The sequence below is a fragment of the Nyctibius grandis genome, chromosome 18, assembly GCF_013368605.1.
Source record: "Nyctibius grandis isolate bNycGra1 chromosome 18, bNycGra1.pri, whole genome shotgun sequence".
Classification (NCBI taxonomy): domain Eukaryota; kingdom Metazoa; phylum Chordata; class Aves; order Nyctibiiformes; family Nyctibiidae; genus Nyctibius; species Nyctibius grandis.
The window spans coordinates 9,353,836-9,371,028 of NC_090675.1; the positions used below are offsets into that span (position 1 = coordinate 9,353,836).

General features: G+C 37.2%; 1 protein-coding gene across 7 annotated transcripts in view; it reads right to left on the reverse strand.

The window, feature by feature from the left end:
• Positions 1 to 17,193, reverse strand: part of BCAS3 (BCAS3 microtubule associated cell migration factor) — a 344,583-nt gene that overhangs the window by 272,127 nt on the left and 55,263 nt on the right. For all 7 annotated transcript variants that reach the window (XM_068415391.1, XM_068415388.1, XM_068415389.1 and 4 more), the window contains 3 exons: positions 9,973 to 10,049; positions 8,347 to 8,430; positions 4,247 to 4,417 (listed from right to left, as the gene is read on the reverse strand). In XM_068415391.1, coding sequence (XP_068271492.1) covers positions 4,247 to 4,417; positions 8,347 to 8,430; positions 9,973 to 10,049 — 332 coding nt within the window. The remainder of the gene's footprint in view (positions 1 to 4,246; positions 4,418 to 8,346; positions 8,431 to 9,972; positions 10,050 to 17,193) is intronic.

A 17,193-nucleotide genomic window follows, 5' to 3' on the forward strand; every position in this document is an offset into this window, starting at 1 on the left:
TTATTTTTAAAATATTTCCTCAAATATTTTCATGTGTTTTGGATGATCTGTGAAAGCAACACAATGATGTCTCATCAATCACATTGCTCTATCAAAAGCATTAAGAATCAAGTTTTGTATTTTTAAATGACCACATATTTCTCTGTCAACTAAATGTTAGATGTTTAACAGATTTACGTTCAGTCACAAAACTGGCGACTTTCGAGAAAGGTCATTATTGCAGACTACACGTGGGTGGCCTAGTTGATGAATTAATTAAGAATACAGAAACAAAGGGCAAAAGAAAATAATTTTTCTTTAAAACTCGAGCCACTAAAGTCTCACACGTTTAATTCCAATTACTGAAACAGAGGACATCTGTACAGCCTTAGTTTTATCCATTTCAACTAATTAACAGATTCAAATAAATAGTCATTACATCTAACTGAAAAGTTTGCTAACACTTCATTAGAAGGAAGTTTAAACAAGCACACAACCTTGTTAACATATTTTGGTTTACCACAAAGTTACTTGGGCATCTCGATAATTATTTTTACTCCCTTTACAAATACATCATGACAGCCAACTTCAATAATTCTACATTCCTTTGCATTTATTTAATTACTTCATAATTCAAATTTTCTTAAAGTACCACCAATTTTGAAAGTAGGAGCTATCATATAAACAACTGCTGGGTATGAGGTTTCACTACAATATCTACATTCATAAGTTTTATTAAAAATATTTTCCCTACAGATTTAACCCTGCAAGATAACATTAGAAGATTTCTTTGGTCTTTAATTGTATATTTTTCAGTGGTAAGCTAGCATTTCAACCTCTGCCGTGGTAGAACGGTACATTTCACGAAATCCATTGAGTTCCATCTCGTGTTCTTTATATTGGATATCTTTGAAATGGCAGATATATAAAAACTTAGTGAAAACTTAAAGCTGCAGTTAGCCCTTCTGGCTTAGGTCCAAAACATGTTCCTTAATCATCCTACTGGCAAAGAAATCTATATTTTCGTACGCATGCACAGAGCAGCTCACCCCATCTTTAAAACCTGTGTTGCTGTGCTCAAAGTAAATGAACAAGCACATGCATCATTACTTTAAATATATATATTATATTAAAAATCTGCTCCCCACTGAAAAAAAGTGCTTATTCCTCCTTCAAAAGGACATGCTTGCTGGCTTGCCTTAGATTTACTGTCATCTTCTTCCATTTCCTTTCTCTTTTTAAAAAAGATTTCTTCCTTTTTTTTTTTTCCTCTATGTTATCTTAAAGATATATTTTATTACTTGGAAATTATTTTATTTCATTACAACACCCCAATTCTTAGTTAGGCTGTGCAGGTAGATCGCAATCTTTATTGAGGTATTTGTTTTACATTAGGAGCTCGCTGATGATAAGAAAATAACTCCTTCCTGCTTCTGAAATTCCCCTCATTCACAATTAGGCTGACAGCCACGCACGTGCACACAAATATATTTACACAGTTGCTAGACAAATCTCTGACGAAAGGGATGCAAGGCTTTCAAACTGTTAATTCAGTCCAGAAAACACTGGGTAGGCATCACTAATTCCTGTGGTTTCCCAGTCACTTTAGGAAGATGGATGCTCGGAACGGGCAGAGCCATCCCGCAGCATCCCCACCCAGCAGGAATGAAACGCTCCAAACCAGGCACCTTCAGCGCAGGGGGAAGCAGGGATGCCACTAAGGGTTTCTTTGTACCCACCCAGACCTCTCATTTCTCACCTGGAATCTGAAAACTGGGATGACAAACCAGTAACTTTAGAAAACTCACTGCCACACAGCATCAAGAAAACAGGGATGAAGCCACGCGAGGCATCCGCTCTGCTGCTGTGCTGCAATTACTCTAACACGCAGGTGAGGCTGCACTCCGTGTGAGTCAATCTGCTCAATCACTCCTCTAATTTCAACCAAAGTGTCAGCAATAGTGTAGTCTAGATGACCACTATCAGCAAACCAATTTGCCACAGAAGAGTCAAATAATTTCAGAAGTTAACACAATGAGGGAGGATCTCTGTGGCTCAAACAGCCGCACAGATTTCAAATCAGCGAGATGCTTCATCACGAGTTTATGCTGAAGCACAGGAGCAAGCCCATTTAGTTCACTGAGATTACTAACATCGTTGTAAAGGTCAGACTTGCCAAAACACTTTCCTGAACCGAAGCTTCACTCAATTATGCAATAAAAACCAGCCAGGACTACCCAGCTCCTACAAACACGTGCCATCTAAACTCGCATGCCTGCTTCTGCCAGCACACGCGCACAGGATCCCTGCCAGGCTCCCTGGGACAAGTCACTTCACACCACTGCCAAAAGCAGAATCTGCCACGTTCAGAGGAGGCTGTGGGCACAAAAACTCACATTTCCACCTGGCAATGGAAATAGAGCTGGAGCAACGGACAGGAACTGAGCGGGGATTGCGAGCACGCGTGACAGACACCCCTTACCTGAGAAGGTTCTTTACTGGGGCAGTGCTGAATGACAGTTTTTATTTAGACCATGTACAAAATGTATTTATTTTTAATCAACTTTCTTTCTGCTAGACGTACATCTTAGTAGGAAAAGATTAAGAAGTTTCCTGTACCACAAAAACCCAACACTGCAAAAGAAAGATTATTTTATTTTTCCTGGAAAAAAATATAATGTTAATTCTGAAAGCAAGACTCAGCACTGAAAATAAATTATTAATTTAATAGCATTTTAAAACTTCAGATCACAAAAATATGAATGGAGGATATACAATTAGGATATCTAACTTAAAGCCTCCTTCCCTAGAGATCGCAGACTAAAATTATTTTACTAGAAGTGATGGCTTATTTATGTTACAGCAGCAGTATTTGGACAAGGCAAGCGTTATCATTTTTACAACTACTTTTCCATAGCGCCCTTTAGGCTTGATAGCTCCCTACTATTGTTAAGGTCAGAGGACAAGTTCATAAAACCTCTAAATCATACATAACAAGACTTAAAAACCTACGATATATCATTTTTTTTTCCCTAGGTCTATGCAGAAGAATCAAAGCACAGACAATGACCATCAGAAATAATGACCGCATTAAACAAGGCTTCATGAGAAATTTATGAAGCAAAATTTTTCTTCTTTTTTTTTTTTCTGGCAGTATATGAAAAGCCAAAAGACCTTTTTTTCCAGGAAACAAAACCAAACCCCAGCAGTCAACAGACTTATTTTAAGACCTGACTCCAAGATCTTAACTAAAATACCTTCTTTTTTCCAGTCTCTTTTTTTTTTTTAATTTTAATTTTGCACGAAAAGGTCTATAACGTTATATGAACAATCCCCTTTCAATGTAACATTACTTGGCTAAGTAGTTCCAAAACTAATCCTCAGGAACAACCACAGCTCAAACAGCATACTGAGGGTTTGCTTTGTTTTGTTTGTTTTCAAGTAAAACACTTTATTTTCCTCTCAGGTAAGAAAATAACTTGACTACTGATTTGTCATTAATATCTTACTAACTTACCTGCAATAAGCATCATAAAGATAGGGGAGAAGAAAATTTTACAAAATAGTTACAGAATAATGAAGTGTATGGGAGTTCTGCATAAACACTGATTCCAGACACTTAAAGATGAAATGATTGACAGAAACAAACAAAAAAGATATTTTCTGTCATCAAGACAGTACAAACCATCAATTTAAAGTTTGTGCGATAATGGTATGGGTTTTTTAACGAATGATTTTGCCTGACGCACTGTACTGTATATTAGTAAAAGAGTACATATGCCTCACCAAACAGCATCACGCTTGACTGCATTTTAGATTTGAAATTTATGTCAAATTATAAGCTTTTACGCTTAATATCCAGCTTCACTCATCATCTTTTTTAAGCTGGAATTCAACAATTCACCGTATTTCCAGACAATCGCATTTTCCAGTCACATTATATATTAATAAATATAATCAGACTACATACACATTTCAACTGATCAGCATAAATCAATGTCAATTACGAACAAGTGTTAGAGAGACAAAATGTGACACTTCACACTTGATGTTGTCAAAGTGTCACATAAATACGTTCTAAGGACAATATATATTTTGGCTTAATTTCAGTCCCAAATAGGACTTTATCACAGCTGCGTGTGTCTGTAGAAGTTTTTGACCTAGCAAAAAATCTCATCAATTTTTCATTTCCAAAAGCATAAAATACATTTTGCTGAAATTTTCATGAAAATGAATGCACATTCTGTTTCTGTGCAAACTGTATTACCTGCCCTTCTGCAACTGTCTCTGTGTCAATGATCGTGATGATTCCAGGCACCAGCGGACTTCGACGGACGTTGCTATGAGCTAAAATTTCTTCTTCAGTTGCTCCTGAAGGCAGCGTCCCTGTGAGCTGTGTAACTACTTTCCCAACCATTGTAAGTCCAGTCTTTATCGTCTATAAAAAGAAAGAGAACCAATAATTAATGTTTAGGGCTGTTTTGTGGATCTATCTTGAATTTTTTTCTCCACACAATTAATATAACTAGATTGCGCACACCAGAAGCACACAAAACAGATGTTTTTATAAGTGATATATAAGCTGCAAAAGGCTGTATCTAATAGAAATGTCTTGAAAAAATTTAGCATCCTATCAATGTGAAGTATTCACCTTCATTCTGGAATTAAATGCTTCCAAAACATTCTTGAAAAAAGAAATATTTTAATATTGTCCAAATGTTACAGTTTTTTCTTTCTTTAAATTCATTATTTACTTATTCCAAGAGGTCCAAAGCACGGAGAGTGAGAAGAATCAACTGATGAAGCCAAGATGGATGCGTGTGGAGGGCAGTGGTACATACAGAAATACTTATAGCCCCTAATGGCTAACGCTGAAATAGTTGTGTCTTCTGCACAAGTGGAAGAGACAAGGAATTTGGCCTTTGATAGATATGACAGACACGTTCATTTGTTTCTCAGCAATTATGCCTTTTGTAGCATTAAAACTGAATATGGGACTCAAACCCAGCAAAATTAAAACCACCATCCTCAAGGTACTAGAAAGGACAACTCTGTAGAAAGTACATGCACATCCCATTAAAAATAATGTGACTTTCCATACTCTGCATGTTTCCCAGACGTGGGTTTGAAAACATATTCATTGCACCAGCTTTTATTAGCTAAAGATGCGGAAGATTGTTTTCATGTTATTTGGAGAAAGTGGGAAAGTACACACAATAGGAGAGATATAGGTTTAAAAAAAAAAAATCCAAACTACAACTTTAAATACTTTCTCCTTGAATCAAGGACTGTGCCTTATTTGCCTATAAAGAATTGAGCAGATTTATTATGCAATATAAATAAGAAATAGCAAAAGAGATCCGAACGGAATGACACTATAACAAGCCAATTCTTAACTAAAAAGACAAGCTAAGCTGCCTGCTAAATTGAAAAGGAAAAAAACTGTACAGATCACAGGCTGAAACCAAGAAGCAGCCACAAATCAATTGCAACTGCTTTGTTTAGTGCTAAAATCTCAAACTGCAGTGATTAGAAAACACATTAGTGTTCATCAATTAGCAGCCAAACGTTTGGTTTAATAATTCATAGGAAATGACTTACACAAAGTCTGTTAGTGTGTTGTCAGGAAAACCTCTGAAGGGCCAACAGAATTAGGCGCCACACTGTATTGATGGCAATATCCAGCCAGGAAGCCTGATTAACCTCTGAGATGCCTCAGCTGATGTACTTACCCCATTAATGCTAATGGAGATACTACCACTTAAAATCGAGCCATGCCTTTATCCTAGGAATGTCTTTGGGGTTTAAAGTCTTTAGTAATATCCTGCCATTTGTTTCTTATTATTTCTTTTTATACTCAGATACAACAAATGAGAATAAAACAAATTTTAACAGTGGCAAATGCAGAAGACTGAAAAACGTACACAAAACAGATAACGATATCCGAGGAACAGACCTAAAAGAGACCCAACGCCATCACAAAAACGCATTTCAACAGGCACTTTCTGTACAACAACTGACAAGGCAGTTTTCTGGCCCGTAGTTAAAATTGTATAAAATGCACTGGTACTTTATAACAGCAGGAAAGAGAAATCAGTATGGAAGTACTATCTGGCAAAATACCTACACAATTTAAAAGACCCAGACTTGTAACTGAGCTATTTTAGAAAATATCTTTAATATTATAACTAGAGAAATTGGACAACAAAGTGCCAAGTATAAATTTATAGCTCTCTAGAAAAAAAATTAACATGCTTATCTAGCAAAATGATTTACAGTTACATGTGAGAGCAGACTGTGACTGCAGGACTACGGAGAAGTAATAGGTGTACAAAGATGTGGCCGAGGCCATTAGCTCAGAAATATCAGTACAAAACCATTACGGCACTTACTTCTTTGTGCTATGTGTATATTTGCAAAAACTTCTCTGGTAATCTTTAACCTTTCCCATGCCATATCAGCTGTCCCCTCTATCCATTAGAGCTAATGACCTTGCTCTCACATAAGCTGTTAGTACTCATTAAGAAGTTATCAGGTAACAAGAGAAAACAGATGCAGCCTTTGCTAAATCACTTTACCACTATAGGATTAAAAGATATGGAGAAAGAATCAACTAAAGAAGTTATGAGGTGAGAAGAACTTGGTTTATAATTTGATGCTAGACATTCGACAGACCAAATACATTCTAAATGAAATAGGTTAAAGTTTGCACTGTCCCAGCTCCTTTGTCATTGATGGGAACTGCCAGTGAATACTCAGTGAAATTTTCTTATGATGTTGAGGTCAAAATTCATCTTGGTCATTTCTGGCTTTAAAACCCAGTTATCCACAGTCTTTGGGGGTTAGGGCTATAACAGACGTCCTCCTTTTTTAGATTTTTTTTTAGTCTATCAAAAAAAAATTAGAATAGTGCTTAGTCTTCAATGCCTACTGGAATGCTTCAGCAACCTTTGTATGGTTTAAGAAAGCTTTGGCCTGTTCTTCAGTCCTGACTAGGCTTGGCTTTGTTAGTACAGTGACCTGTTTGTAAGATTTTACACATCTGATATAACTGTGGCTGATCATGCTAAGCCAGTTGGTTTTTCAAACTTATCTGTGCTATAAAAAACATGTTAATGAGGCTGAGATTGAAGGAGTTTGGGGAGATTTCCCTCTCCTTTTTTTGTGTGTTTTTTTTTTGTTTGTTTGTTTGTTTTTTGTTGTTTTTTTTTTCTGATGGTGAAAGTATGCAGAGATACAGGAAATTTCAGATGTCTTCAGAAGAACAGCAATTCAGGTTCCCCTCAACAATGTAAAAAACTGTGATTTTTCTCCTTCTCCAGCCACAGTGAGATTGTCCAAAGCTATGCTGATGGGATATGTTTGTTTTTATGTTTTGTTTTTACATGAGATGGCATGCCCTGTGTCTCTCTGTGGGTTCTTGTAACTGTTGTTTTCTTCAGTGACGCTGAGCTTTCTGTTCTGTGCTGTCATTTAATTCCTATTATTAGATTTGTTTTGTTGTGCGTATCAGAAATGAAAAGGCTGGTGGTTACAATGAAAGCTTGTAATCAGCACGAAGTTTGCCAGACAATGCCAAAACTCACTCTGTGTGTGTGTGTGTGTGTGTGTGTGTGTGAGAAAAAGAAATTACTTGGCAAAATGTTGCAGGCAAGTCCTCAAGGAAAGGAGCGAGGTGGGGGGGAATAGTAAAACAACAGTTCTGCATACTTTTTGGCTCGTTTAAGATTTTTCCAAGCCATGGTCGTCTTTTGATACTATAAAAACCCAGACATTTCTGTGAAAACAGAGGGATATTATAATGTCATCTGAACTAAGAAAACTAGACAGTGGAACCTATATGTAAACAGTCATTAATAAACTCTAACCTTCAAAGAAAGCTGACAGAGAATTAATTAGCTCCAGTACTGCGCTGTCATCCTTCAGAGAGATTAAAACACGTAATGCTAGTGTGATGGAGTCCAAAAAGCACCAAGCACTTGTAAAGTCAGTTTTTATGATGCTAAAAGATTAATAATTCCCAGTGTTCATTTCTAATCATGTAAACTTGTAATATTATGAATAGCCATTACACAAATCCATTTTACTATGATTTTCCTATAACAGGGGTCACTAATATGAATAGCTGTTTGTAAGAAATAAAATTTAAAAGAATCAGTTCAGAAGGACAGGACTACTTTGTGAAAAACAATGGCCACTCAGATGTGCAGGATCAGGACCACACGCACAGTGCTAATGCTACCATGTTTCTTCCTGTGTTTTCCTCTTTTGTGAATGGGGGGGCGATGACACACAGCACAATTCAGCAGGGAAACCTAATAATTACCTTACATGATAACCTCTCCCAGCAGCAGATGATGTACTCACTTTGGCAGCACTAATGACTGTGGCAGTGTAAGACTGAATGTTGTCTCCACAGGCTCCACCACGGGATTGATGGCATCGGATCAGCTACAAGAAGAAAGACAGCAACCAAGTAACTACTATTAAACTACACAAACCCATAACCCATTACCATAGCTCTTATTTATCATGTACAGTGGTGTGTTTTTTCCTACAAATAGCAAAAAGCCCTGCTGAGACACTTAACCCCTTTTTATAATCTTCTGGGTGCCACCCAGACTGTCGCGTACTCAACTCCAGTTTTCAATTACAAGATGAGTAGTCACTAAGAATTCATAAACTTTGAAATGGTGGGATTTTTGGTCTGGCAGCAATACCACAAATAAATTTAAATAAATATAATCAAAAGCTTTAGCCATGTATATGTAACATTAAATATCAGACATTCTAAGAATCCGAGTGTGGCTTTCCCCTCCTTTTTATGACTAGCAAGCAAAGAAATGACAAAGGAAAAGAGCTACTTTAAATTTTACATTTAATAGATTAAAGGAACATACATGGGGTTTACTCTGTATTGCCTCCCTTCAAAACTAATAAATCAAAACGAGACTCTTTTACCTGCCATCAACCTACAAAAGCAGTTTTTGCCTTTGAACCCTGACTAACAATAGGATCTGTGCTTCTGACTAAATAAAATGGAAAAAAAAAACATAGATATTTGTTGCTTGCACACAGAACGTTGCCTGTTTAACTGTTTTAGCTAAGAGAAAATTAAAAATCACTGTAAGATGTATTTGTTTCTACAGACTTTCCTGCTTATATTTAAGTATGTAAATAAAAACAACTAAACTAGGGAGAAAGGGGAAGTCCACAGTGAATATACCCAGGAATATACAAGCCATTCAAATTCCTTTTGTGATATAATTCTTTTCCTGATCAGTGGCATGTATTTTTGGCAGCAGTACTTTTTAAATCCCAGGCTGACTGGTTAAGTTTTACACCACGGCATAGGTGTGGCATTAAAGGAAAGGCAGGCCTGAATTTGGAGAGAATCCAGTTCTGCTTGAAAAGATGTAACAACAAACACATTTCTGAACTCTGCCTCTCTGGTAATTTCTGGTTCAGCTCTAGAAACAGCTATTCCAGTTACAGGTGGAAGGGAGAAAAAACATCTGCTTTGAAATAAAAAGGCATTAGAAGCTGAATTTAAAGTTTTCAAACACTTCAAGCTTTAAATACACAATCACTTCTCCGGCCTAGGGCTGCATAAAAAGAGTGATTTTTTTACTTGGGATCTATTTTCTTCTTTTGCCTCTAGAAATAAGAAAAATTATTTCAACACTTCCATTTTTTTTCCTGGAGCCTAACATTTTCAGCAAAGATGTTAAAAAGTGAGCATTTTAATGCTATTTCCCAGTCTACAAAGTGCATTGCTGTGTTGTTTCAGACAAACCCACTGGCTCTGTCCAGACTCAGTTTCCCCAAATAGAATTAAGGAATCCTCACTTGCCTACCTTTCAGAAATGTCTATAATACAAAGTGCTTTAAACTTTTAAAATGCAAAATGGGTTGATTATTGAGTGACCTCACTGAAAACACATGTTGATAGAACCAGAGATAAGTATCTTTTGAAATTAAACCTCTCCTTACCTTATTTTCTGCATAAGCAAGCCAACGGCTTCCAAGAGCAATAGGATTCATGTTTGGCCCTGGACAAGGATAGCAGCCTGAAAAGTTTTAAAAGGCAACATTAAGAAATATCTTAATGACTTCTTACAAAGAATTTTATTTATTGCCAAGAAAACAAAAAGTCTAAACAAAAATCTTTCAGTTGCTAATATCACTCAGTACATGCTTGCATTTTTGTTCCTAAAGATAAGACTGTGGTCAGATGAGCTATTTTGAACAGTTAATTATGTGTAAATACTTGTTTCTCCTTATGTTTGCATTTTTTTAATGCCATTTTGATACAGTGGGGTGAGGGGGGTATTTAAAAGTTTGACTGGATTTGTTCTCGATCTTCACATTTTAATTTTATTTGATTGATGTCTTTCTATTGGTCAACAGTTTCAGTTCGCTTCAAGCTCTTCTAGATTCTTGTGGTATGAAAGGGTGTATTGTGCTTTTGGTTTTGTTTTTAATAATTCTATATATAAGCCCTTAGCCTCTCAAAACACTTTTGCACACACTTAGCATTACACAGTGAGTGAATTAGTAATACCTTTAAACTCAGTGGCAAAGCTTCCATTGTTCATTTGCTTTTCATTACCTTTATATTATCATTAAAAAGAGATATATATACATGCATAAATATGAATATAAAATAGAGAACTATTCCTGAGGATGAAAAGGTGAAAATACCTATAACAGAAAGCCTCTGAAAATAGCTGTGAATGAAAACATGGCAAGGCTTAAAATGAATCAGGCCCATGTTAAATACAATTTAATATATAAAGTCTGAGTTAAAAAAGACCCAACAAACACAGAAAAAATCCCCTCAAAAAACAACCACCAAGAATATGACACTATTTACTATTAAAATTAAAAACCCAGAATTTTAGATTATTGAAAACAGTTAGATAATGCTTAAACATAAATGAAAAGCTTAAGTCACCTAAAAGTAGCACGGTGACCCTCACCCTGATTGCTACCACTGTCCTATTTCCATGTCCTGTTTCCCCTCCGTTGTTTTTCATCATTTTAGATTAAGCTCTTTGGGTGGACGGCTGCTCCTTCTACACTAACACGTAACCCTTGCCTGTGTTCAGCTCTCAAATCCTACTGATGGATCTGAACTGCAGCGTTCCAGCCCTGGCGCTGCCAGCGTCCGCGCTGCGTGGTTCCAGCCGGCTGATTGCAGTGGGACCCTTTGTCAAGGTAAGAGTCAAAGTGCAGACACTGAAGGCACATGGATGAAGCCACAAAACTGTTTACTGATTAGGGCCCTGATGACGAGATTTCAGCTTGAGTCCTCATAATTAAGCTCGTAATCTAAGGCCTTCAGCCACACGCATAACGTTATTTGCTAGACCTAAATCTGTTCCACTACACTAAAACTCAGATATAAAAAAGAAATATTGCATAAGGGGGGAGAGAGTGGGGGCAAGGAGGGGACTATCAAGCGAATGGTTAATCTCCACTTTCATCAGTTCTTAGGCTAATATAGACAATTTAGTAATTCATATTCTCTCACTGGTTGGCCAAGAAACAAAATGTTTAAAAACTTAGACATGTGTGTCTCATTTAAAGGATCCTGTAGCACAGGCTGAAGGAGCACTGAGATCAGGCAAACGATATTTTAGAAGAACACATATAACCAACAACTGCAATTTACTGCAGAAAATCCTACACTGCATTCTGAGAAGCAACATATTAAAAAATAAAAAAAAAAAAAGTCACAGCCAGCTACGCTTCTCCTGCCCCAAAGTCTCGTGTCAGGCACTTGATGCTGATCTGCCAACCACAGTGAGAAAAAGCAAACCTATTTGCTGCCGTCTTTTTGCAAATAACAGGGTCTTTTTGAACAGGCCCCAAAATAGTCCAGAACACTTAGTGAGGACAACAGATTTTTAAAAATTTAATAGCATTATTTTCAACACTTGCAAAATGGTGAAAAAGGTGTGTGGGAGGGTGTCAGCTAGAACACGTGCATCTAAGTTTAAACTGGCATTTGACAACCCTTAAAGACACATTTGATGGCATTTTGTTGGGCACATGTAGAAACAGCTGCTACACTGTTCATGCTGTCTAAGAGAAACAGCTCTTTAGTTCATTTTTTAGAGCGCAGCAGTGAGGGTATTGCAAAATTCGAAAGATCACAGCAAGCTATTTCAAAGGTCATAAAGCAATGGAAGGAGAAAAGCAGCAATTCATCCAATTAAATCCATCTCAGGCCAGGAAAGCAAAACCAAGTGAATATTTTGTAAGGCCTTATCACTGCCTTGATCTCAGGAAGGAAAACGAATTCTGAAGAGATGATGCCACAATTGTTATTGCATTCCAGAAGTGCATAAAATGCGGGTAGCCAGAGCCTCTTAAAGAACAAAGCAAGCAAAAAAAGGTTGTAAATACAACCCCAGGTTGTAAATACAAACGTGTTCTTCCGATGACATTATAGATCAGGACCAGTAAGGTTTTAATGCTGACTTCTGCTTCGGCAATTCTTATCTGGGTCAGTGAAGACATTCAGGTCACCCAAACTTTATTTTTCTTCCTTTTTATGTAGAAAATATAGCATTAAGAGCTGTCACATGATAGCCCTCATCATATAAATCTCTACAGTGACTTTAGAAACAGTCACTCGCATTTCCTAAGCTCTGCAAGCACCTCGTAACATCCTCACCGCAGAAAACAACCGGGGTATCAGCCAACAGACACACTGTAATGACAAAACCCAAGCAGTCCAACAACTGGTAACAAAAAGAAACATCTTGCTTGGAAAAGGGAGCTGTTCTCAATTACTTCAGGGAACTGCAGTAAATGAAGAACTGCAAAAAAGCATTATTCTTCAAATCAAAAATTAATGAACTAAAAAGAGTAAAGTTAACTTAGAAAAACTGCAGCTGTCTTCACCAAACCCACTGTAGGTAGTTTGTTCCATGAACTGGACTCAGTCAGACACAGCTCCACACACAAATCAGCCAATTCTAATAATAACCTCCACAGAGGTCAACAATTCAGCTCGGTACTAAACTCTACTCTCCGATACGAAAAACAGCGTAAAAAAAGAGCTATTTCCTCCCTTTCTTTTCTTTGCAAGTCTCTGCATTTTGGAAACTTGCAGCAGTACAAGGATAAACAAAGGGTTATACTTTATGGGAAGGAAAAGCAAATTGTTTTTCTGCTTTCCAAAAAAACAGCTGGAGTCAGCAGAACATCATCTACCAGGCAAATGAAAAGGCAGACGCAGCGTGACCTACCAAGCTCGGCCATCCAATCGTTCCCAGCCTAACGCTCTTAAAGATTAACTTCTATTTCTCCTAAGCTTCAAAACAACTGAGGAAAAATCCATTCTAAGCAACAACAGCAGCAACTTGAGCATGTTTACAATAGGAATGGACGTAATGAGAATGCAGAACTAACTGTCAAGAAGACCAAAGTTTCCAAGTTTTAAGGACAGCATGGAGAGGTCATCCAAGAAAAGATCACTCGGGGAAAGTCCTTCCAAAAGTACAGCAAATCAAGCAAACACTAAAAAACATCTGATCTTAGAATAAGCTTCACTGGGACTATCACCCACAAAAATATAGGTGAAAACCTACTGGCAACTATCTAAAATGCTTTTAAGTACACAGGTACTCTCTCCCTGTGTGTTTTATAATGACACAGAGGAAATGCACTACTTAAAAGCTATGAAAAGGCAGAAGTAAAAAAACCACTATTCTGAAAGTCTGAACTGAAGTGCAAGTTTTTCTGCTAACTTAAGTTCCTATGCCCAAGAACTCCAACTGGTGCTGGCCTGAGCAACACCAAAGAGTGAGAAATGGGCTCTAGGCTCCCTCCGGACAGGGACTTGGCTAACAGCCGTGGATTTCATGGGCAGCACCCTGGAACCTCATGTTCTGTGCCCTGGTATTCCCATTTCCAAGATGCAATTGAAATGGTACCATAGGTAAACTCTTTATCATTGCAATTTCTCTGTTTCTTCTCATCTTTTTTTTTTTTTTAATAACCCAGTTATAAAATCATAATCTAAAAGCAGCATACAGTTTGTGATTATTTGGATTCAAAGATGGTTTTAGCCTACTCGTTGCTCTGCTGACTTTATGTATTTGGTTTTACTCAGAGTACAGAAATCCTAGAAGTTAAAGTTCTCCAAAGTGCTGTACAAATGTTTGCTTAATGAGTGAACATAACTCATTTGCTTAATGAGTGAAGGAATGTGTACTTTGCATTATCTTTCAATTACTTTTATGAAAATCTCTACCACCCTTCAGAGATTCATATCCATATGCCCATAACAATAAAAAGCACCTCCTCTACTCATTCTGAAAATTCACACAAATATCCACTTCTGTGACTCTGCATCTTTCCATTGGTCTGTGCTCCTACAGAAAATTAAGACTCCAGTCCTTTTCTTCAGCTGTTTTTAAAAAGCTCATCCCCTAGCTTCAGTAACAGCAGTGTGAATACAGACAGGAGCCAAGAAGAGACAAGCAACACACTCCTCTCCTCCCACTTAGCTTTTAAACAAACAGCGCATCGGGAAAACACTGTTAAGAGGAACGGGGCCATCAAAAGTCACGTCAGCTATAATAAGAGATTAAGCCAATAAATCACAAAACATGTCACTATTTAAACTTGGACCGTTTGTATTGGGGCAGCTCTTCATCAAGCTCCACAGCTTCTTCATGAACAAAAAAGCTTTAAAAAAAGATATATATACATATATGAGTACACATATAAACTCAAAGCCCAGTATGGGATGGAGAGCTGGGGGCTAAACACTGCAGGGACTCCTGATATCTCAGCAGTTCAGTACTTCACATCCAAGCACACAACCTTTGGAATCCCAGAGGCAACTGAAAGTCTGTAGACATCGAAGCTTTCAACAGCTCAGTCCTGCAGGAGGACCAGAGCTGGGCATCTCTGTTACCCAAGACACTGGTACAAGTCCAATCAATATCTTCGGATGTGTTCTATATATGTGCCCTTCTCATTCATGAAGTATGGGTGATGCATGTGCTCTAAGGGACGCTGCAGATATACCAAATATAATACAGACCAACATGATGCATTTAAAAAAAAAAAAAGCAATGGAGGTGGAGGAGCAGTACTTTAATAACAAATTTTCCCCCAGAAATGAGCATTATTATAGTTAAGGCTGTAATTTTTTCGCTTGGTCCTTCTTCAGAAACATCCTACACAGCCTGAATGGCTCTGTGAATGAAGAGCTAAAGACGATCTTATCACAGCAAAGTGTTCAGGCCTAAATACGCACTAGGAGGCAAGATTTCTCTCTAGAAAAATCTGATGCTAGCAGTCAGAACTTGTCTCAGTTAAGTCAGAACTTATTTTCAGTTTACATAACGATGTACCCACAACTGAATACGGCTCCTCACCCAGAGCACAGCTAGATTTCCTTCTCAGACCTCACTAAAACGCACTGTAAAATGACATGCCATAAACTGTTGCAAATTAACGTGCGAAAGAATAAAGCTAAAACGCAATGAAAAAGCCAAATCAGAAGCATCCAGAACATTGCTTTTCTTCAAACGCTTCCCAACATGCTTATCTTGAGACACTACCAGTTGTTTTTTAATTTCACCGCGTATTGTAAGAACTCTTATTCTCTACACTTATTTTTATAGTCCAGAAAAAGAAATAAAAAATAAAAAAAAAAATCTGTTTGTGATATTCACCCGGCTTTCATCCCCTCTATCTTGACTTTGTTTTTACTTTTTAATGAAAACCATTTTAGTAAGTTGTTCTTTTCTGTCTTTTTTTATCCTGCCAGTTTAATAGGAAAACTTCCTTTTTCCATCATTTGCACTGCTTGCTTTTCCCCAGTTCTCTCTGATTTCCTCTGCACTGATACATACTCATCCTTTTTTGGTATCAGTTATAAGAATTATCCTCATAATTACTGTAACTTTTTTTTAACAGATATTCGACACCTTATATCTGTGAGGAATGCATACTAGTGTTGTCCAGTTTTATTTCAAGCTACTTCTCTGTGTGAGTGTTTACACAATATGGGGTATGGGCAGCACTATTCTAAAATCTTAGACCTGCTGGTCAGGGCAGAGATCTCCGAGGCCAACCTCCATCCAAAGGCAAAACTAAGTGACACCTTACTGAGAAAGCAGATTACTGGATAAACAAAGATTTTTCTGTTCCAGTGTGTGGAGAGGTTAATTAAAGATGACATATGCTATCATAAGTGTATAGTGTTTTTAAACACGGTTTTCTCAGCAAATTCCAAAATACATACCTCTTTTCAACCAAAATCATTTGCTTTTAATCATTCGAGGTATCTGCCGTATATCACTTTAAAAATCTGTGAAGCAGTGGTATTGTGTATTTTCAAATAAATAAATAGCTACAATAACCCGCTAAAGCTATGCTACTTTTCAGTCACTGGATGTAGCTTAGAATCAATTAATAATTTTTTTTTCTAGGTCTTACGAAATATACAGCTCTCTATAGTAATGAAATTACAAAACTACATTCTTAAGTCTTGCAATCCAAAGCAGCCAGAAAACAGATCCATGCCAGAGAGCACAGCAAGGGTCTATACAATAAATAATGGGTAGAGTGATACTGTTGTTGCAAAAGCATTGTTTATTCCAAGGAAAACAAATCATATAAGTTGTTTTATCTAGTATTTTTTGTTTGTTTGGGCTTTTTTTTTTTTTTAGCATCACCAAGCAAACCAAATTTATTTGTTTATAAACTGTATAAAGCAATACTGTTTATAAATTCCTCTGGGCTCCTTCTAGATGAAAGGCCCTATGTAAATGTTATTGCTCTCACACTGTCACATACTTTCCAAAACTCTTCTATTGTTCTTGTACTTCCTTCTGTTTAAGTATCACCCATAAAAACTGAGCAGAAGAGCAAACCAGCAGGATGCACCCTACTGTGAAATCATGCTCGCCATCCAGGGCCTTTTTCTTTTTTCTTTTTTTTTTGTTTTTAAATCATAGTGGCATTATCACTACTAAAACACTAAAAAAACCCCATCTGGAAATAAAGTGAAAAAGCAATGCCACAACTGCTATATGTAGGGTGATATTTGTAACAGACATCATCTTCACAACAGACCCAGCACTGCAACGAGCTGCGCTTTGCGCCAGCCTCGATCAGATGAACGGAATTCCCTCACACAAGCTTGGGGAAGGACCACAGATTTAATTTATGATCATCATT